Raw genomic sequence first — 23,521 nt, 5'->3', positions numbered from 1 at the left:
TATCTGTCTGGGAGTTCTCTTTGAGTGCCTTTTAGAAGGGAGATTTAAAACCTCAAGCTCCTTTATCTACTTCAACATTTCCCATCAAAAATGCAATGGAATTGGCAATTGAATTCTCTTTCATTCTTCTCTACCTTTGTAAGAATTAGATGTTAAGTATGATCACAACTACTACTTTTGAGAAATACTCCACAAAATCTCACTACTGTCAAGAAACCTGAGAAAAGACTGCACTGAGTCATGGACAGCAGTTGAACAATGCAGCCCAATGAGTCTGAGCTTAATGGCTTTACTTTTCTCTCTCCAAGAGAGAAAACTATTTTTTAACATACAAAATTAGTTTTGTTAGCCCTCGACATGTTTCATTCAAAAAATATGTATTGAACACCAACTACGAACCAGGAATTGCTCCTGGATGCTTAGAACTCAAGCACCAGTGAACAAAACAGTCAAAGCCCCTGCTATCATGGAGATTACATTCTAATGGGGAGGGACCAACGCTGAGTGACACACTTAAGAAAGAATTCAGTGACCTAATGAGGGGTGACAAATGCTATAAACACCAGAAAGTAGAGCAGAATAAAAGGGAAAGGAGATGCCAGGGATGGGAGAGTGGTGGAGGGTGGTGTAAACTTAATAGTGGTCATGGAAGGCCTTATTAAGAAGACAGATTTGAGCAAAGACTTGAAAGACAGGAGAGAGTTGCCCAAGCATACACTTGGGCAATGAACATTTTGGGCAGAGGAAAGAGTCTGTGCAATAGCTCAAGGTGGCACTGTCCTGGCTTATTGGGGCCCAGCAGGGAGCCCAGGATGGCCTGAGCAGAGAATAGTTCAACGAGGAGATAAAGAGGGGCTGCAGCTGAGTGGGGTCAGATCATGTCAGACCTTGCAGACTTTTATTCTGAGAAATAAAAGAGCCATGGAAGGGTCTTGAAGAGAGGAGTGGACTGATTTATGTTCTCAAAGGATGACTCTGGCTGCCACGTTGGGAGTTGATTGTGAGTGGCCACATGTGGAAGCAGGCTATTTAGAAATCCAGGTGAGAGATGGTGGTGGCTTTGGCTAGGATGGTTTACCTGCAGTTGGCAGCTTAACAATTATAAAGATGTTCTAACTGCTTCATAATATTTTGCAAGTCCTAGGGTTGCTTTGATTCCATTGAAAACAAAGACCCCTGTAAAAAATTTAAGAATTAAAACAGCTCATTTTGTATTTCCCAAAACCTAGTGAAATCCTTTTCAACTAAAGCTAGAAGTTAACATAGTTCCTGTTTTCTGTATGTCACAAAAAACATTTACGTTCTGCTGGCTACTATCTTAGACATGATTTTCCATATACTTGCATGATTAACTAGGTCAAAATCTATTTTGATGCCCAAATGGTTAAACATTCTAAGATTCCCCCCAAGTGTATCAAGTTGTGTGTTTGTGTGTGTGTGTGTGTGTGTGAAATGGCCATAGAGAATATGTAGTGGAGAATCTATCTAAACTAACAGAAATGTGATGAACTGTTTACTATTCTATCATAAATATTAGCAAAAGATAAAACCAACTCTATGGATAAAACTCTTTGAAATATTAAAATATTATTTGTCTTGGTTTCAGCTACAAATTCAAATTCCTTGTCAAATTCAAAGATTATCCTCAGCAAATGATTATAATAAATGAAAAAGCTTGTGTCAATTGATTTTTGTTGACAGAAAATGTATATTCAGGATTCTAAGTGGTAGATTTGTTACATTAATCTGGCTTTAGGCATAATACTGGAAAATAGAGAAAGTGACTCTTGCTCTGAGAAATTGCTTTCCTATTTTGAACGGAAACTTTCTTCAGTATATGCCCTTTTGCATTAGACTTTTCTCTAGTCTCCACATACTGCTTCATCAAATATTTCAAAGCACTAATACATTTCCTCTTTGGATATTCTACAGGTAAATATTTCTCTTGGTTTGAGTTTGGCCATTCTTCCCCTTAAAATGTCTAAGGTCATAGAAAAATCTGATAGTGGTTTCCTGAGATCAATTAAATTCTTACATTTAATAATGTATTTGACTATTTTTGTTATGCTGGTTATACCAAAGCAGGGGTTTAAAAACAAACTAGAGATACATTTGGAACAAAACATCTAATGTGTGTTGGTAAAATTCATATAAGTTGTGCACAATGACAGCACACGGAGTATAAACAGAAGTAAATCCCAAAGGTTCTGTGGTTTATCCATGGTTGTGGACTTCCAGTTTATGATAGGAAGGCAGATGAAAGTCAGTGAGATTGAAGTGCATCTCATCCTATCCCTGATGCTAAACTCAGTGCTTGTTGGGAAGACTCAACCCCATCAACACAAACACTGGCTACTCTAGCAGGTTGTGGGTATTGTCTTTGGATGCCCTCCCCTCCATCCAATACACCCATCACTATACTTCCGTATTTTCTCATCTTTAGGAAAGGAAAATAAAGACAAAAGAAGGGGAAAGAAAGTTAATGGGATGGAGAAAAGGGGGAGGAATCAATGGCATCCATGGGAATCTCAGTCCCCATTCTATTTAAATCTCAAACTCAGTTGTTTTGCAGGGGCCAACAGATAACAGAAATCCATGAAGCAGCCTGGGGAATGTCCTGCAGGCCTAAGGAGCAGCCTCTTCTCTGCTCTAGAGATTTGTTTCCATGTTGGATCCCTATAATCATATAATCTAATTTTTAAAAAGAAAAAAAATTAATAAGAAAATTTCTGATTTAAAAATAATAGTGTGATGATTTTGTAATGTGCCACCTTGGCTAAGCTGGACATATGCCAGGGTTTCCTTCCTGTATGTTCCCAGTTAGAGTGGGTTACAAGGAAGACTCTCCCAAGAGTTGGAGGGCTGATGAGAGAGGCAGCAGCTACTTTGTAACACACATGCACTGTTGCTGATCTGTTGACTTGTCTTGTTGGGGTGAAGCAGCAACTGGGCCTGTAATCACTTTTCCTTCTCCTTGGGTCTTCCTTTAGTTTTCCTGACTCCTGGATCAGGTGCATTTGTGTGTGTGTGTGTGTGTGTGTGTGTGTGTGTATTTAGCTCTGTGACAGAATTTCAGCTTCTGCAGGTTATCCTAGTTGCCAAGCCCACGCATGGTCTTCTCTTCCAGACTGCCTGCCTGCCTGCCTGCCAGGGTCCAGCATTAGATAGAGAGATGGCCTTGTGGAGATTGCATAGCCTGCCCCCACAATTACATGAGCCAATTCCCTGTAACACACACACACATAATCTGTTACTGGCTCTGCTTCTCTAGTTGAACCCTGACTGATACAGATATTCAAATGATGTCCAAACTGACACTATGTGGGAATTTTATATTTCTGTTAATGGCTGGTTTGGTTATTTGGGCCATCTTTCTCACTGAAAACAACTAGAAAAGATGAACTTGATATTAAAAACTATATTCTTTAAAGAAACTAAGAATCACAAAAATTTAAAGAGTGATCAGGCCCAAACTCCAAGGAACATCAAACCTAGACAGGTAACAGGCAGGGAAGCTGCTTTTGTCCTGACAGGCTTTTGCTAATGCTGGATATTTTGAATTCATCTTTTGACAGCCTTCTAGGATGAGGACAAAATTCAAAGCCTGTGGCTGGCCAGGAATGAGGAATCTCACAGGAAAATTTCCTTACTATAAGCCAGACACACAAATTGTAGATTTGAAAATAAACCAAATAGAACTTCTAGAATTACATAAAATTCAAAAGCTATATATAATTAACTCAGTGGATGAGTGAAGTAGCAGTATAAACAAAGAATTAGGGAATTAAAATAAAGGTCAGAAAGAAAATTGTCCACAGGGTACCATAGAGAGGCAAAAAGATGGAGTATACTAGAATGAGTTAAAAGAGGAGATGGAATAAGAAGGTCCATTTTATTTTATATGTAAATAATGTGATGGAAAGAAATTTTTAGAAAGTGTGATAGAAGCCAATTTGCTGACACGATAGCTGAGTTTTTACAGAACTGATGAAAGCTATCCATCCAGCCACCTCAAATGCATATTTAGATACATTATAGAAATTTTCATAAAACATAAGAAAAAATTCTAAATGCAAGCAAAGGAGTAAAAATACAAGTTATCACCAAAAGAATTACACTAAGAGTCAGAATTAGCTTCTCAATAACAAGAGAGACCAGAGGACAGTAGAATCTCATCTTCAATGTGCTAAAAGAAAATAGCTGCCAACCTAAAATTTTATACCCAGTGAAAATATCATTCCAGAATAAAGGTAAATTAAAGACATTTTCAGAAAGAAATCAAAACAAACAAACCAAAAAACCCAAGGAGTTTATCACCAGTAGACTGTATAAAAGGAACTTCCAAAGGATGTAGAAGATAATGATCCCAACTGGATGATCTGAGACACAAGAAAGAATGTCTAGCTAAGAAGCTTGTGAATGAACACTGCCTGTATAATATAGAATAATAATGTCTTATGGGTTTAGAAATCTATAGAATTAAAGTTAATTTCAAAAATAAATCAAGAGGAGAAAAACGGAGTTAAAAAACTATTTTAATATTTGAGTATTGCCTGAAGGAAATCAAGCATGTGTAAGTTTTACTTTCAAGAAAATAGTGAATGACTATATATTTTTTTAAAGGCAATTCTTCACACTGAAACAAAGGAAAATGAAATTTCTTACACACACACACACACACACACACACACAAACAAAAAAGCAAACCAATGGGTAGGTCAGCCAAGACTTGACAAAGAGTAAAACATAAAAGGTAAGCAGCCAGTTAGCACTCTTTGGTCTGGCTTTTAAGAGAGGGTCCAATGGTTGTTGGCAGGGAGAATGCACATTTCCCCATCAAGCAGCAGAGGATTAGAGGAGGCTCAAATGAATCATGGAAAAGAGAAGCATCTACTTTAAATCCCCAAAGTAGTCTCTTTCTCCCTGAGCACTGGGAAGGCAGGACTGAAATAGCTGCATTTAGGGTTCTGTCTCAGGACCCAGCGGGGGGTCTGACAAGACTAACTTCATGCAGAGGGATGAGTCACTCATCCTGTTACAAAGATGTCGGCAGGGAAAGGAGGAAGATCAGTCTATATTCCCCTGGTGGAGGAAAAAATAAAGCCAGTAGCTACATGATGAAACGTTTTTTGGGTAGAAATTAAAATTCCCTAAAGCTTCTTGGAATTCTCTCTTGCTGATGAGCTACATTAAAACAGAAAATGTGTGTGCTAAGAAGCATTAAAGACAAATTAAATGTCAGAGAAAAAGTAAATTACAGATTTATCGACTGTTTTATGAGGTTATGGAGATGGTTCGTTAAAAAGTCCCCTCAAAAGAGTAAGTAAACGTTATAATTGATAGTAAGGTGAAAGACACTGATGAATGGGAAGAGACATGATGCCATATAGTGTATGTTTTTGCCATAAGTGAAAAATTAGCCTTTCTTGGTTTCTAGTTAAAAACTGTGTATCCCACCTACAAAACACTTGAAGGAGGAACTTTATTCCCCTCAGCAACTTCTGGCAAAGTTTGGCATGCTTTCCTCTTCATAAGAAGATTGCAACTAACTTTAATATTACCTACTACAGTGTCAACTCAATTTCCTTGTCCAACATTGAGTGATGGAACAGTTCATAAATTTCTAGATGTCATAAAATCACCCCATCTTCTCATCCTTCTGACTGAATGGAACTCACTCAGTTAACCTATTTTATAGATACTGCTGGTCATTCATTTCCTTGAGTTGGTCTTCTTTCTATTTTGTTTCTACTTTTGTTAATTTCTACTTTTGTTAATTTCTAATTTTTGTTAATTTCCCTCATATCTATGTCAGGCTTCAAAGGCTACTCCAATACTGCTGTGAAGAGGGATTATTTCGAAGCAGTGCTGTTCTATTTCTGGTCCACATCCAGTAATTATAGGAGCACAGATAACTGCTCTGCTGGCCTGGCGTTTCATTTGCTCAGTTTGCCATCCCATGTTTTAGTTTTTCTCCACATGACCTACACTTGATCTTATTGTTTTATTTCACTGTTTATTATTGCTCTTTCTGGTCACGGTCATTTCCCTTTATTAGCCACTGTGTCTTACAATATTAACAGTCATGGTTTCTTATTATATTATTAAAGTCATGGTTCCAAAGCACAAAATGTTTAGGCCGTGAAGAAAACCTCTCAATAAATGCTTTAGTTTGACGTGGAACCAACAATCTTCAAGGGCAACCTTCAAATCCAGACACAATAAGATGGTCATTAAAAGCAGCCTCATGGGTGAAGAGCAAAGAGAAATCATTGTGGTACCTATTTACACTCAAAAATAAAGGCAACAGAATGACTAAAAATTCATAGAAACACTTCAGATCTCTTTCTCAGGGGCCAAAAAAGAAATGGAAAATTGCTATACATATGGTAGGGTGCACACTGTTAATTACCTACCCAACTGTTATCTCTCCTCTAGTTTTTTGATAAGAAAACATCAGTTTTGTTCAGGTACCTGGTGATCTTGGAATTGAGGAGAAGGTGAAATCCCTCTACCCTTTTGAGTAAGTCTTAATTACTCTAAGCCAATCATGAAAATTACATTCTTATGCTCATAACTGGCTTAGAAATGGACATGGACACAATTCTAGCCAGTGAGGGGAGGTCTATTGAGGAGATTTAGGAAAGTTTTCCTCAAACCTATAATCAGTTACAAGATGAAGACACTCCTTTTTCTGGCTTTGAATAGTTTTCTGTAAGGTTATGATGCATGGAGCTAAGGCAGCTGTCTTGTGACTGCGGGTTTACGGCCTGGGGATGAAAGGCAATAAACTGAGATAACACTGTGGAAATTCTGAAAAATACCCTGATTCTTGATGAGGTTATTGAACCACTAAATTTACTATTCTTCAAGTTTCAATACCTCTGAACTTCCAGTAATGTGACTTACTAAATGATATTATTGCTTAAGCCAGTGTTAATTGGGTTTTCTGTAAAGCTGCTGCTGAATACACCCTGACTGATAAATTTTCCAACAGTTATTAGTTCTTCTAATGTTTGGTTATATCCAATGAAGAAATTTACTACTAAATTTGATTTTAATCATGGTGAGTTAGAGCAGTAACATAAAATCTTTGTAGGGTTATTTATACTGATATTTATGTAATTTAAACACATTTGTGATTACATTTTATTTATGAGTAAAGTAGCTGACATTTCTGGACAAAAATGAAAACAAAACAAAACTGTGTGGGAATAACAATATTTTCCAAAAGAGATGTCTTAGAAATATAAAAATTGGCTAATGAAATATCAACCATAAGCTAAGTATACCATACCAGTGTACAAAGTAAAGACAAATTGAAATTCAGACAACATGGATTGAAAATGTATGTATTTGAATATATCACTCATTATTCTTAAGGTGTTTCTGAAATTTCAGTCAAACCTGTATCTTTGGCTCCAAACCTTTGAGCATTTAAAAAGAAATCAATCCTAAATGGAAAATACTGCAAAGTCTAAAATTATGTTAAAATGTATTCTACCTTACTAGTGCATAATCAACTTGAGAGGGTGCCTAAGAATATTTAAATTGTATTTATAAAAAAAACATAAAAAATGTATTTTTATATAAAAATTAAAAACATAATTTTTTATTTATATAAAAAACAAAAATGAGCAGCATATCTCAATAATTATTAATTCTTAGATTTTCACTACTGTTTGAGAATCTATATTCCCAAGCCTAAAAACTTTGTGTTAAAAATATTAAATAAACGTTCTGCCCAATAAGAGCAGAAACAACCACAAAAATATATTTTAAATTAGCCACAAGCAATCTATAAGAAGTATATTGAACAGACTATACAATGAAACAAAACTAACATTTGATCTTTGCAGAAATGTAATAGCAGTGACTTTTAGAGTAGATATTTTAAACTGCAGATGGAAGAACAGGAAAATGGAAAATCACGTTTTTCACAACAGAAAAATATTCAATGATGAATCAAAATGGATAGAATGATCTAAAACTGAGATTATGCTAACCTGAAAGTATTTGATTTACAGATATTCAGTTGGTTTAAAGTTAGTATTCATAGAATGATTGATTTTGACCAAATAAGCATAAGGTAATTTTAAAGTGGAGCCCCAATAAACTAGTATGATGGGTGAAAAAGCATTTGTTTTTTTCTGGTTTATGAGAATATTTTGTTAGTTTAAAAACCAGGGTGACTTTGGTACAAGACATCCTCTGCTGGACAGAGTCTGCCACTACAATATTACATCATCTATTTAGAGCTGAAGAAACTTGTCTAATTTCTCTCTTTCCTGGTGGGGAGGTGGTAGTGGTGGTGGCGGGGGGAGGTGTGCTTTAAAAATATCTATGCCTGAGCTACATCCCAGACCAAATGAAACCAAATCTCAGGATCTGGGTTTCGTGCATTTGCAATTTTTAAAGATGACCGGTGATTGCTATCAAGATTTTTACCATCATTGAGAAAGTTACATGAGTTTCACATGCAAGAACTTGTCTGAGACTGTGTGAGACATACCTGAATGAGGGAGTTTTTATTCTAATTAAATGGAAAGAAAATGAAATCACTGTGTATTATTATTCCATTCAGTTTACCTTGGGCTTTTCGTCCAGGATCTGCTGACGTATCTCTTTGTGTTTCTCTACAAGTTTTTCTTGCCGTTTACTTTGTGCCTCTTCTAACTATAAGAAAGTTACAAAGAAAATCATTTTCATCTAAATATTCAAGTGAATGTTTTCAGAAAAAATTAAAACTTTTTCAGATCTGTGGCATATGTTTATTTCATATCCTGGTCAAGAACTGACCTTATAAGGGTAGGAGACTGAAAGTATTGAAGCTGGGTGATGGGTACACAGAGGGTGGGAGTGAGGTGACTGATGGATTATACCATTCTCATATTTTTGTTAAGGTTTGAAAATGTCCATAATACCAATTTAAAAATTAATGAAAAACCTTTGGAGGTTGCCACCTCTCTACCATTTGTGACAACTAAACGTTCTTTTGCGGAAGGTCCCCTTGACATCATGTTTCTGGGTTCCTGACTCTAGAAATGATTCTTAACGTCTATCTTCAGATTAACCTTTCTACATAGAGGTTTGCAATTAAACTTGCAGAAACACTGATTACAGACTGGCTGCTCTGGGAAGTAGCTCTGCTGGGTGCTGGTGATAAAGAGTTACAATGAAGCACGGCTTTTCTCTCCATAGGCTCACATGGTATTTATCAAACATTCATACATGGTTTGCAAAAGAGAGAGAGATTCATCGGCATGACATACCCTCTTGATGTACTGCACCACTTCCTGGATGTATGACCGGATCATCTCTGTCTTTTCCCTGAAAGCAAATGACAAAGAGATCATTATATGAACTCATCCATCATCAACAAACATGGGAACCTCAGGCTTCCAGATGAAAGTTTACAGAACTCTCAACATCCTTCTTACTGCTGCAAGGAAGGTACCAATCTGCCAACTCTGAACAAAGGTCAGGTTCCACCCAAGGCACAAGCTCTGTTTTCACTAAATGCCAGGAGGGTTGTCTGACAATATCAGAAGTGAAGATTTAGCCTTTTCCTTAGGGTGGGTCTTTACTCAGCCTTTACCTACAGGCCCTGTGGCCACCTCAAACCTTTATTGAACTGCTCTTTGAGTTTACTATGAAAAACCTTATAAAAGGGATCTTCAAAAAGGTTAATTAGAGGGTAAATTTCACAGATGGGTCTTTGTATGGTTGGAAGCTGTTATTCTGCTGTAGAATAATTCCCAGGTAAAAGGTGGGAGAAAGGGGGTTCTTTCTACTTACTCTTCCATCTGGCTTTTGTCTTTGGATTTAGCTTCTGTTATCTTCTCCTGTCTCTTTTTATCCATTTTCTTCTTTAATTCCTTCTTCTCTCTGAAGGCAAAATGGAAGTAAAATGGAAAAATGGTCAAGCAAATAGCAATTGGTGTTTAATACCTTTACAGATACAAATCCGTTGTAAAGAGAATGAAGGCTTACTTCTCACAAATTTCTTTAAGCTTCTTTAACTGATTATTCTGACATTCTTCAGCAACATCTGTCAATTTTTGAATAAGCTGAGGAAAGAAAATGCAAGTTGGCTATTTTACATTATCACAACCAAAGCACCTTTTCCCTTCCTCCCCCTCCACATCAAACAACAGTATCTGAGGTTAGAAAATCTAATGTTTAACAATGGTTAAGGGACTTCCCTTGTGACGCAGCAGTTAGGAATCTGCCTGACAGTGCAGGGGACACGGGTTCAAGTCCTAGTCTGGAGGATCCCACATGCGCGGAGCAACTAAGCCCGTGCACCACAGCTACTGAGCCTGTACTCTGGAGCCCATGAGCCACAACTACTGAAGCCCACACACCTAGACCCCATGCTTCACAACAAGAGAAGCCACCACAATAAGAAGCCCACACACCGCAACGAAGAGTAACCCCCACTAGCTGTAACTAGAGGAAGCCCGCATGCAGCAATGAAGACCCAATGCAGCCAAAAATAAATAAATAAATAAATAAATTTTAACAAAAACCAATAGTTAAAATCATCAGACATCTTACATAAGTAATAAGGACATAATTTTCAACCATTACATTATCTAGGTTTTAATAAGAAATTCTTCTTTTTATCTGTTTCTAATTAAACAGGATTTCTTAAATTATTGGGTTAGTTACTGCAGCTTGTCTTTGTCAAGTGCAAAGACAACGAACAGCGTGGACCCAGGTACCAATCCACACTCTGTGACTCACTACAACTATGACTTTGGTCATGGAGCCTATATTTTCTGAACCTACATTTTCTTGGTTATAAATGAGATAACCAATGCCTTTATATTTTGGAGGTACTATGAAGCTTAAAATAAAACTGAGTGTGATACAAATGTAAGATGTAATCAACTGTAAATTATAATTCTTGGTTTCCAGCTTTCATTCCTTGCTTAATTGCTTCAAGAATGACATGAGTTACCCATCTTAGAAACTGATGTTTGTGTCCTGTGTGGGTAACTTCCAGTCACTTCTCTTTCTTTATTCTACATGAAAAACTTATGGAACCTTCTGCCATTGCTCAGGCAGAAATAGCAACTGGACTCAACCCTTCTTACTGGAGCATCAAATAGATGGTGTGGGCTTCCTATGAAAGGTCCATTCTGTTCCCCAGAGATGGAGATTCTCACATACAGCAGACTGAGTTAACCAGTTTTATATGTATATATGTATATTTATATATATAATATATATATATATTAGCTATGAAAGTACCAAGGCAATATAATCTTAACACTAGCAAACTTTCATTGGTAATTTACACATGCCAGGCATAGTTTGAAGAGTTTTAAATGTATTAACTTATTCAATCCTAAGAATTGTCCTGTGAGGTAAGAGCTATTGTCCTCATTTTACATATGAAGATACTGACGCACGGGACTCAAGTTCTGGGCTCATGTACTTGGTGGTACTTGGCAGAGCTGGGTACAAACCCAAATAAATCAGCCTCCGCAGCCTGTGGCCTTCACCACTCCCCCAAGCTGCCTTTTGTTGTGATTTTAGAAATTGTTTTAAAAACCTCTTCTTATCTAAGAGAATAAAAGAAATCGCGGGAGAAATTCTCTCACAGAATTACCATAAAGAATCCACATTAACTTGACATTAACATGAAATTTGATGCACTCATCTGTGAAGTGGATTAGATCTGAACAAATATTAACTGGAGCTTGGGCCAGCAGAAAGCCTATTTGAAATCACTGAAAATCATTCAAAAGAGGTTACCTAATCATGACTGTCACAATTAAAGAAATCATGAAATACTGTAGTTTAGTAATGCCATTTATCAAACCGTCTAGATTTAAAATCCTGCTGTGCAAAGACTCTGACCATTTCCTTGTGGATTCCCGCAGCACCTCTATTCTAGCTGAGGGGTACACACAGGGCCTTCACCTCCCCAGAGGACCTTTCTCCTCCCCCGTTCAGCCTAAGGAGTTAGAGGGTTATCAGGGGAGCCCCAACCTTGGTGGCAACCTCAGAATCCCTTGTGAGCAACTTCTTAAAAATACACATTCCAGGACCTGTTCCTAGGCCTATGGACTCCACATGTCTAGGGGCAGGGCCTGGGAATCAGTGTTTTCAAAATCTCCTCAGATGATGTGGATTCTTTGCCAGATTTAGGGAGTCTCAGTGAGCTCGCCCTCCTTCTATAGTCACTGCTAAGTCTCCCAGCAACACTTCTGAATTCAGTGACATTCATGCTTCTGTTTCCGTGTTCTCATCTCCATCATTCACCCTAGTCCAGAATCGTTTCTTGATTATGGCAGCACCTGTTCACATTTACAGCTTTCCTCCCCACTCCTGCCCTCTTCCTCAGCAACAGCAACATCCGGGCAATGAAACCACTGAGCTTGAGATCTCCCAGCTCTTCTACCCACTTGATTCTGAGTTTTATTTCCATTTGTTTTCAGCCCCCACACAACTGCCAGCACCAACTTCCCTCAAGGTTCTGCAAAAGTTTCCTGTCTGCTGCATCCCCTGGCCTTCCTTTTTGCCCCTCCCTTGCACCAGCTGCACTTGTTTTTTATTCTTCTCAGAACTAATTCCCACCTCCTTTGCTCCCAGAACACACACCTTTATCTAAACTATTCAAGTTAGTCACAATTCAACAAATATTTGTCAAATGCCTACTAAAGACCTGGCATTATTCTAGAAACACTGAGCTGATGAGTTAGCTTTCTAGATCTTGCTACTCAAAATATGGTCCAGGAGACAGCAGCATTGGCATTACCAGGGAACACAGCAGAAATGCAAATTCTCAGGCCCTAACACAATGGACTAAACAAAAATCTGTGTTTTAACAAGATTCCCAGGAAATTCATGTGCACATTATTGGGGAAGATGGAGACAGTTTAGAAGAAGCCCTCTGTTATGCACTGAATGTTTGTGTTCCCCCAAAATAAATATATTGAAATCCTGACCCCCAGTGTAATGGTATTAGGAGGTGGGACCTTTGGGTGATTAGGTCATGAGGGTGGAGTCCTCATGAATGTGATTAGTGCCCATAATTGTAAAAGAAACCACAAGAGCTCTCTCACCCCTTCCAACATGTGAGGACACAGTTAGAAGAAAGCTATCTATAAACTGGGAAGTGGGCTCTCACCAGAGGCCAAATCTACTCGTGCCTTAATTTTGGACTTCTCAGCCTTCAGAACTGTCAGAAATAAATATTCATTGTTTAAGTCACCCAGTCTCTAAGGCACCCTCTCAAATTCCCTCTTTTCTGTCTCAAAAGAGCTGCAGAACTTTGTCTGCATTGTCTTCATTACCCCAGACTCAGCTTCCTCACCTCTGAGTCAGGGATAATGTTTCTTTCCTGGGGTGGCTGTGAAAGCTGGAAGAGAAGACACATGTGCAATTCCTACTAAACCAGGTCATAGGTTCTTAGCTTGGTCTCCTTACCCTTCCTTCCCAGAGGAAGGTTTTCCTTTTCTTTTTGTCCCATCTTCTTCTCCCTGTGGGAGGACAACCATTTCACTTTCTTCTCTCAAACTTTCTTCTGCACTGGATACATTCATTCCCTGTGCCTAAAAGCACATCTCTATTTTCTTATCCTCCCAGAACCCTGAACTTTTGTTCAACCTTTGACCTTCCTTTCCTTTCCATCCCTAAAATGGAAGACCAACAGCTGCTTCCACAGCTGTAATGCCCCACTGCCACAGTCTTCAACCCCACCATCTTTTCCATTCTAACTACCGGCATTTACCTGATTTTGCTTTAAGATTACAAAAACTTTTTTGTTACTAAACTCATTGGCCATGTCTCAGGACTGAACTTTTATTATTCTAGAGATTCATAAATTTTCTTATCTCATTGTATCCTTAGGATCTCAGTAATTTTTTCATGGCACCCCCTAGGCCAAAAGAAATAAAGGAACAGTTCTATTTATTTATTAAATGGTTAGGTCCAAATAACTTAATAGTAGTACTTTGCACAGAATCCAACAGATATTGCTCTGTTTCCTTCAAAAATATAAAATATCCTACAATGCCCCTGTGAGTTCAACGTGGTGCCTCAGAGTGATGTGGCACATGGTTTGGGAATCGTGACTTTATCATTTTGATAGGATTCCAGCTGCCAACCACTCTCATAAGAAGCTCTCTTTCCTTCATTTACAGTATGTCCAGCAACTCCCACAGTCACTCTTCTCTGACTCTTTTAAGTGCTTCAATTCATTTTTGCATCAACTGCCTTTGACAATCTCTAGCTGAGGATGGCTCATCAGCATCTCAACATCTTTCACAGAAGGCAAGTCATCATATTTTCCCATTAAGTATCATCACTCAGGTTAAAAGTGTGCATTACATTTGACTGCCCTCTTGGGTGCTTTCCCCATCTGTTGAGTCCTGGAGAATTGTTCATTTCTCCTGTCACCATGTTATCTCTTGGCTTTGTGTTAACAGCACTCTGGTGTAGATCCTCATTAACTCCTGTCTGGACTTTGCAAGTATTCTCTCCCTGCCCTCAATCTCTCCATAGTCCTTCTGCTCCATATCACAAATAGTATTTTTTGTATGTCCCCAGCCTTAACTGGCTCTCTATCCTCAAATATGTTACACTCCAGCTCTAAATTTCCTTTCCTGATTAGCATTCAGCATACTCAATAAACTAGGCAGTATTTTACTCTCAGACTGTCTGGGCAGATACCTGCTTCTATACTTTTTCTCATGTTATTTTTCCACCTGGATGATATTCCCATTTGAATGAGAGAGCACAGATGTAGGGCATTCCCATGGTTGCAGAAATTCCACTGGACTGTGCTGCTCAACTCCTGATAAGGGAGTAGGCACCAGCCAGTGTTTCCCCTTGTCTATGTCCCTTTCCTTTTTAAACCAGTCACTGGTGATTGCCCTTTGATTGCCCAGATAACTCTAGTCCTTAGTCCTTCACTAGCTTTTTTGATATCACTTATACATATTTGCCTTTGTGTGTATGTACATTATTATTTCTCTCGAAAAGAATGCCACTGATGCATCCTTTCTTAATATGGTTTTTTGGACACCAGGCTCTACATAAAATATGCACTCAAAAATTATTGTGGGGCTTCCCTGGTGGCACAGTGGTTGAGAGCCCGCCTGTCGATGCAGGGGACATGGGCTCGTGCCCAGGTCCAGGAAGATCCCACATGCCGCACAGCGGCTGGGCCCATGAGCCATGGCCGCTGAGCCTGTGCTTCCGGAGCCTGTGCTCCACAACAGGAGAGGCCACAGCAGTGAGAGGCCCGTGTACTGAAAAAGAAAAAAATATATATATTGTGAATCAAATCTGTTAAGTTTAAGGACCACATTGACCCGGACCTTGGTGATGGCTATGGTGCATCATGTCCAAGCCATGGGCTGTCTTACTGAAAATACTTCTTAAACTACATAATTTTGATATTTAACAAGCTAAGTTTCATTCCTTTTAAGAACAAATGCCTTATTGTGAAATCCAGGCATTTTTTTGTGTGTGTGTGGCTTTTGCACGAAACTAATGAAAATAGTGTCTCCATAGAATCCCAAAGAATATGTTTAAAAAAGGACAATATCTCTGTGTTTAATATTGCAAATGTTCTTCCACTCTGCTCAGCTCCCCTTAGTCTCCCCAACTCTCACATACAACAGACCCCTCCCTGAACATTCTGCCCTTTTCAGCTATTTTCAAAAGATCACTCTTACTATAATTCTGCTCTTACAGCATTTACTGTTTTCATTTAAACTTCCTCTACTTAAAGTCCAGGAGACAGTGATTAATATTATGACTTTGTTAATAATATGACACTATTGTCAGACTCACATTAAACTGGCAATGAGATTACGTCTAGGCATTAATAATTTATCTCTTTCTTACCCTAGAAAGAGAGAGTGTGGGGCTCAACTATAGTTTTCTCTACCCAATACTACTTCAGAAAGAACTTCCTCTCCTTTCTGAGAACTGGTTCTGTGCCTAATGTGGTTTCCATGGAACTGCTGTGTTCTTTACACCCATCTCTGGGCCAAGGTAACTGGTCCAGGGAGGCATAGATCCAAGTAGGACCAGTCATATCCCAACTCTAGCCACAGGTGATTGGTCTAAGGTTGCTAGCTTGTCCAGTCATATCACACTAAAAAGGCTTGCCCCAAGATTGTTCCAACCTGTCATTAGCGAAAGAAATATAACTTGGAAGGGGTTGATGCCTATATTTTCTGACAAGGGGAAGCCTGTGTGCTGCTTTGGACAAAAATAATACTGACATGCAGAGAAAATCAGGAGAGAAAGGGAGAGAGACAGAGACAGACAAACATAGGAAGTGCTGTGAGTGGTTTCTGGTAGGCGTCTCTTTATCCCTTCCCTTCTCCTGTGTGGATGGTCAACCCTTCTTTACATGACCTTCCCCTATGTACTCTTCTAGTATATACTATTCTTGTCTAAGTGAGTCCAATATAGGTTTCTGTCACTTGTAACCAAGGGAATCCCGACAAAATAAATAAATAAATAAATAAATAAATAAATAAATAAATAAATAAAAATTTTTACTCCTTAATCCCCAAATAAGATGAAAGAACCTGTGAGCATTGGGTCCGGGATTTCTATTTCATGAAGTGTGAAAATAGGACCCAGAAGAGGGATTTTTCACACAATAATTGAAGTGCCTTTTAACTGACCTAAGGGTACTCTCACTTTGTTGTATTTATTAGCAGACAGGCTCTACTCAAAGAACCGTTCAATCATATATTAGCCACAAGACTCACTGAAGATAGAAAAGAACAAAAAATTAGTTTAGAATTCCTAGGGGGAAAGAAGTCGAGAGTACATGGTAAACTGAAAAGCAGTAAACAACATTTAATTTTAACTTTTAATATGATTTCTTTTTCTGGCCCAAAGGAATAGACATTTCAATTATTTTGTTTGTTTACCACTCATGACAACTCTCCTAGTTAAATGTTCCATACCTTTTATGGAATGAAAAAGGAAATCTCTGGGGAATATAATTTCATGCTTGTTCTCAGCTCCATGCTGAATTTCACTTGGTTTAGTCATTTGATGGTGAGGGAATGGTTTCCAAGGAAGAGACTAATTCCTTGACTCTAACTTAAAAGGGATAGAAAAATATGTGGACAGAAATTGTCATGTTTAGAGCCTCTTATAAGAAGGACAATTTGGGAAAATGTGCAAAGAGCCAAGTGTAGAGTGTACATACTTCAGGCAAACTCATCTTCCTTCTCCCTTCACTCATAAGTGGAGAAGATAGCACCTTCTTTTCTGCTAGTCAAAGCATCCACTCTGAGTTTTCACCATAAATTGCTTGTTTTTCTTCTACAAAGAATTAATTTATGATGCTTCTAAACTAAGAAATCATCTACTGATTAAACGCATTACTGATAATTTAAAAACTAGGTGGAATTTTATACTGGCGTGTTTCCTGTCCAATCAAATTGAAAAATATTTATTCATTCATTCCACCAATATTTACTGAGCACCTATGATGTGCTGGATACTGTGTATTGATGGTCCAACTGGGAGTTGGCAGAGAAGTCCTGTCCAGGTGGAGCTCATGTTCCCCACCAGCTCACTTCTTTTCTCAGAAGCAGCAGAAAGTCTTGGACTAAAAGACCAACCACCTTGATTCTTTTCTGAGATAGTCTTTCATACCTATGAAATTCATTTCTTTTTAAATTTCCATATCTAAACAGAATTTATAGCTGCTTATTTGAATCTAATGGTTTAAGGAATCCTTGAAATTTTCTTTTTACTTGCTGGGCAAAACAATAAATGAAAGTCAAAATCTGAGCATGACTCCTAGTCAATGTCAATAAGTTGGTCCAATGAATCTACAGCATTTAAAATTGTTTTTCACTTTTAAAATATGCCAAAGTAAATGTCAGCTTCTTAGCTTTCTGGGAAATATAAATGGGTCAATGTAGCATACTCCCTTGAATGATATTTCTGGTATTCCTTTATAAGGCTATCAACTGGAAATATCTTCAAACTTTAAAAAAATCAAGAAATTTGGTAAAGGAAGCTCTAGTAAATGTGTTTTATCATCGTAGATGATGCCTGGGTTTTGCCGTCTTAATTCTTGGGCCTTGTTACCTGATCAGTAAAATATAGCAAAATTTTAAAATTATATTATGTGTGTTTTAAAATTTTTTGTTTAAAAATTGAATGATGATATTTAAATGTCCTGAAAATCATAAAAGTAGATATTTATGGCCATGAAATATTTATTTTAATGATAAATGGAATTCATTTTTACAATAAAAGAAGTTTCACTTAAAATGATTCATATATAGTTTTAAGTACAAATTTATAACAGGCAAAGAATTACCCCTTTGTAATTATAAAAGGTTAATGAAGTTACTCGTAAGAGTTTTTGAAAAGTTGGTGTAGTATCACATATGACACAATTATGGATTTTTGATTAAATTAAAAGAAAAGGAGAAAATGGTTGTATAGGATCAAGTTAGTTGAGATCATTATATCTGATTAAACCAATTGGAAACAAAAATCCAAACCACCAAAATTTCAGGATCAGACTTCATAATTCTGAAAGATATTAAGACCATTTAATTTAGAATAGATGAAATAAATATTGCTTATCACTCAAATGTGGGAAAATAACTATACTGTGCAAAGTGGAGGTTTTCAAATAATTAAGAAAGGAGATCTGACTAAAAGAGACATGATTTGTCCTGTGGTTTGTAACTGAAATAGTGCAACAAATCAAGGGCTTAATATTTCAATAGTCTGTTTGAAAGCTAGAACCAGAAGAGCTGCCCATGAAGATGAGTAGCACAGCATGTCAGCTTCTTTTTTCCTTAATGCAAAATATATCGTTTCAAGCATCTCTCTCTTACCAGATGGAGTGCAATGAGTCTTGTAATTCCAGAGGGCACAAACTAAATTGTCAGACTTGTGAATTCTATTTTGGAATTTTCCTTTCAGCAGAATTTCTTCTGTTCTTTAAGCTTCTTTAGGTTGATGCAAGTCAAAACTATTATTTTCTTTGCCTTTGTGGATAGGTTTTGTTTACTGACTCTTTTCCCTCAATCTTACCTAAATAGTTATCAGTTAACACAAAAAATATACTAAGACATACTGTGTGCACACAAAAGTAAAAACAAGATTTTTTTATTGCTTTAAACTGAAATCCTTAATTATTATTTTAATAGATCTGAGAGTTGAATCATCTCTGCATTCTATAAACTAAGTGAAACTAGCATTATAGTTAGAGGGAAACTTTACAAGCACTCTTGTACAAATTTTTATTTAGAAAAAAGGATACAAACACTCAAAGAGGTGAAATGATTTAGCTAAAGTTACATAACTAAAAGTGAAAGTCATGTCTCCTCACTTTAAATCTTGTACAAATTGTCCTTTGGTAAAGAATGATGACTATGTTCTAGGCACTGTGTTAAGTTTCCATGGATTATTTTATTGAATCTCACATCCAAACTGTGAGGGCTATGTGTTGATTTTTGCAAAAAAAAAAAAAAAAAAAAAAAAAAGGCCTAATTCTACACCATACCCTGCATTCACACTCTTTGCAATATGACTTGTGGTTCCTCTAAATAAGAGATAGAGTCTATTTCCCTATCCCTTGTATCCAGGCAAGTCTTATGACTTGCTTGGAGAAAGAAATTGTAAGATCTGTTGAGACTTTACCTACTTCTGCTTGCTCTCATTTGGAATCCTTTCCAACTTCCACATGGACAAGCCCAGGCTAACCATGCTGGATGATGAGAGATGTGTATCAGTTATCTGCTTGGACCAGTTGACAATCAGCCAACCTTCAGGAGCAGAGCCTCTAAGTAACTGGCAACTGAACCACAGACACATGAATGAGCACAGGCAGGACTAGAAGATACATCCAATTGAGTCAAGCTCATATTGCTACACATAGAAACATGAGCTAAGTAAATAGTTGTGTTTTAAGGCAATAAGTTTTGAGGTGTTTGTTATGCAACAAAGCTAATGGATAAAGATGGGTATACTATTACTAGGTCCATCTGACTTCACAACTTGTGTTCTTAACCATGGTAAGCCCTTGAGGGCAGAGACAACATTTAGGTTTGGTCCACAGGAATCCCCCCACCAGTATGAGGACCACAGTAGGCCTTCAATAACTTTGACTTAAACAATTATATGAGCATATTTTATGCTCTCTAAATTGCCCCACCTCCCAAAAATAATAAACTAAAAGATAGCATAAACTCTGTGGGTCAAAAGAACGAGACAATCCAACAGAAAAGTAGGTAATGGATATAAACAGTTTGTAGAAAAAAGGAATACAAATGGACAATACACACATGGATATACGCTCATTTTTTAAAAACACTTTTATTGGAGTATAATTGCTTTACAATGGTATGTTAGTTTCTGCTTTACAACAAAGTGAATCAGTTATACATATACATATATCCCCATATCTCTTCCCTCTTGTGTCTCCCTCCCTCCCACCTTCCCTATCTCACACTTCTAGCTGGTCACAAAGCATTGAGCTGATCTCCCTGTGCAATGCCACTGCTTCCCACTAGCTATTTTACATTTGGTAGTGTATATATGTCCATACATACACTACCACTCTCTCACTTTGTCCCAGCTTACCCTTCCCTTTCCCCATGTCCTCAAGTCCATTCTCTAGTAAGTCTGCGTCTTTATTCCCGTCTTGCCTTTAGGTTCTTCACGACTTTTTTTTTTTTTTTTTTTTTTAGATTCCATATATATGTGTTAGCATACGGTATTTGTTTTTCTCTTTCTGACTTACTTCACTCTGTATGACAGACTCTAGGTCCATCCACCTCAATACAAATAACTCAATTTCATTTCTTTTTATGGCTGAGTAATATTCCATTGTACATATGTGTCACATCTTCTTTATCCATTCATCTGGCAATGGACACTTAGGTTGCTTCCATGTCCTGGCTATTGTAAATAGAGCTGCAATGAGCATTGTGGTACATGACTCTTTTTGAATTATGGTTTTCTCAGGGTATATGCCCAGTAGTGGAATTGCTGGGTCATATGGTAGTTCTATTTTTAGTTTTTTAAGGAATCTCCATACTGTTCTCCATAGTGGCTGTATCAATTTACATTCCTACCAACAGTGCAAGAGGTTTCCCTTTTCTCCACACCCTCTCCAGCATTTATAGTTTGTAGATTTTTTGATGATGGCCATTCTGACCGGTGTGAGATGATATCACATTGTAGTTTTGACTTGCATTTCTCTAATGATTAATGATGTTGAGCATCCTTTCATGTGTTTGTTGGCAATCTGTGTATCTTCTTTGGAGAAATGTCTATTTAGGTCTTCTGCCCACATATGTTCAGTTTTGATCATGATTAAATCAATAGAAATGAAGATAAATATCATTTCTATTTATATATCCATATCTATCTATCTTTAGAAAAAAATCAATTCTATTAGGGTTACCCAATGATGATTAGGGAAATTAACAAATAAGAACACATTTTGACAAATTGCTTCATTCTTTATTTCATTACTAAAGTCTTGTATTGATTTGTCATTTCTTATTTGGTAGAGAATGTAAAGTTTTCAGAAAAGCTAAATCATTTATTTCCCAAGAAAGATGATCCTGCATTAAAGTCAGAATATTGAAGGAAGACAGATCACACTACCGTAGAGTTAGTTACTTCCTGACACTGCAATTACTCCTGGCACATATACTTCAGCTGAGCGACCATAGAAGTGAGAAAATTCAATGTTGGCTCTCAGACAGGCTGCAGCAGCAAATGGTGCTAATAAAAATCATCAAAAAGGAAGATGATGAGCACCCTCAGGCTGTAGCAGGATGTCAAAAACTGCAAATACAAATTTATATTTGAACTCAAGATTTCCTAGCCAATTCATGTATTGTAAGAAAAAAAGAGGAGGTGAGGGGCTTTCATTAAAAACAATGATTTGTGCACATTATCTCATTATTCCTCCTTAAAGTTCAATAAAGTGAGGATATTCTTATCTTCATTGGAAAGATGAGAAAACAGAAATTCTGAGTGGTCACACAGCTACTCTGGGGGAGCACTGGCCAGAAATGAGGACATTTGACTCCAGACCCTCACTCATCACCACTCACATCTGATGGGCCATTCCATTAGTAGCTGGTCAGTATCCACCCAGAGCTTTCACTGTGAAACACAACTTTCATTCCCCAGGATTGGAAGGGAATTGGAAGCACTCAGCTCAACAGCTACTAGTGTTGGTTTGATGCCCAGGAATGATTGCTGGTGGGACAGGCAGGAGGATGTATAAGAAGAATCCCGACCATTAAGGTCTATGTGAAGGAAAGGAGAAATGAATGGGCTTGGAACACGTGGGAGACAAAATACGAGAAAGAGGAGAAAAGGTAGGAAGTAAAGCAAAACAAAACAAGCCTCTGCATAGGATAAAGAGTATGGTGCTGTGAGAGAGAATGAGGAAATCTTTTATTGATGCCACTGAAAAGGAGAAAGAAGAGAGAAGACAAAATGGCGGGTCAAACCCTGAGGCAATTGAGAAGTGACCCCATGGATGTCACCACAAAACCTCCTCTCCGTAGGCGATGGATGTTGAGCCTTGAACGTGATGTTGGGGCTGATTCTGAGAGTGATCGAGAACCCTCAGAGGGACCCCCTAAGAATTTCTATCACTTACCAAACTCTCATTTAAAATTAAGACCTTACCCTGATGGTATGACTAAACCCAGGGTCAACCTATGGCAGTTGATGAAAAACAGGTAAGTTAGAGCAGATTCCCCAGCCATAGAGTTCTTTCCTGGAACAGAGATCCTTCACTGGGCTCCACAGACCCCCAAGATATCTATGAGGAGACTTCAGGGGGTGCAAGAACTTCAGTGGGGTTGGGGAACCTACATCTTTATTTTCACTCACCCTTAACTGAAAGTAACTGTTTCCTTCTATAATGAACACAGACAGGAAATCACAGGAGTGAATTCCATAGGACCTGTGCCTTTGTCACCAAGAGATAACCATCCAGCTTGATGGTCAAGCTATGAAGAGTGGAGAGCACGATTTATTTCCTATTTCAACCAAGAGGAAATTTACACTTATTTTAAAATGCATTTTGAACAGAGATAAGGATCAATGGCTCTAAAACCTGATTCTTCAATGTGAATGTGTAACACGTCACCTGGGACTCCTATCAAAATGCGAATTGTGATTTAGCAGTCTGGGGTGGGACCTGAGACTCTGCATGTCTAACAGGCTGGCTCCCAGGTGATTTGGGGACCACACTTTGAGTAACTGGGCTGCAGAGCTGCTTGGATGTAGAGTTTTAAAGATGATGGTTCTTATTTAGACAGGTAGAACAAGTTCTTTGAGTCCTTTGAGCTATAGAGTCTATGAAGCTTGGTGTGCATTTAACACCTCCTATGATAACATGAAAAGTTATCTCAAAAATATTCTCTTGGTGTTTATTAATTTCTATGGTTAGGCAAATTGTTCCCACATCTGTGTCTCCATAGCAGTTTGTTGATAGTTGTCTATGGTTTCATTTATCACATGG

The 23,521-nt window shown here is 37.8% G+C and overlaps 1 protein-coding gene across 2 annotated transcripts in view; it reads right to left on the bottom strand.

Moving 5' to 3' along the window:
* Nucleotides 1–23,521, bottom strand: part of PLCB1 (phospholipase C beta 1) — a 699,301-nt gene that overhangs the window by 63,151 nt on the left and 612,629 nt on the right. For both annotated transcript variants that reach the window (XM_081257138.1, XM_081257139.1), the window contains exons 28-31: nt 9,994–10,070; nt 9,799–9,888; nt 9,273–9,330; nt 8,590–8,676 (exon numbers count right to left, since the gene is read on the bottom strand). In XM_081257138.1, the coding sequence (XP_081113264.1) occupies nt 8,590–8,676; nt 9,273–9,330; nt 9,799–9,888; nt 9,994–10,070 (312 nt within the window). The remainder of the gene's footprint in view (nt 1–8,589; nt 8,677–9,272; nt 9,331–9,798; nt 9,889–9,993; nt 10,071–23,521) is intronic.

The sequence above is a fragment of the Mesoplodon bidens genome (genome assembly GCF_964165515.1).
Source record: "Mesoplodon bidens genome assembly, chromosome: 15".
NCBI lineage: Eukaryota > Metazoa > Chordata > Mammalia > Artiodactyla > Ziphiidae > Mesoplodon > Mesoplodon bidens.
This window is presented reverse-complemented; position numbering and strand designations above follow the sequence as displayed.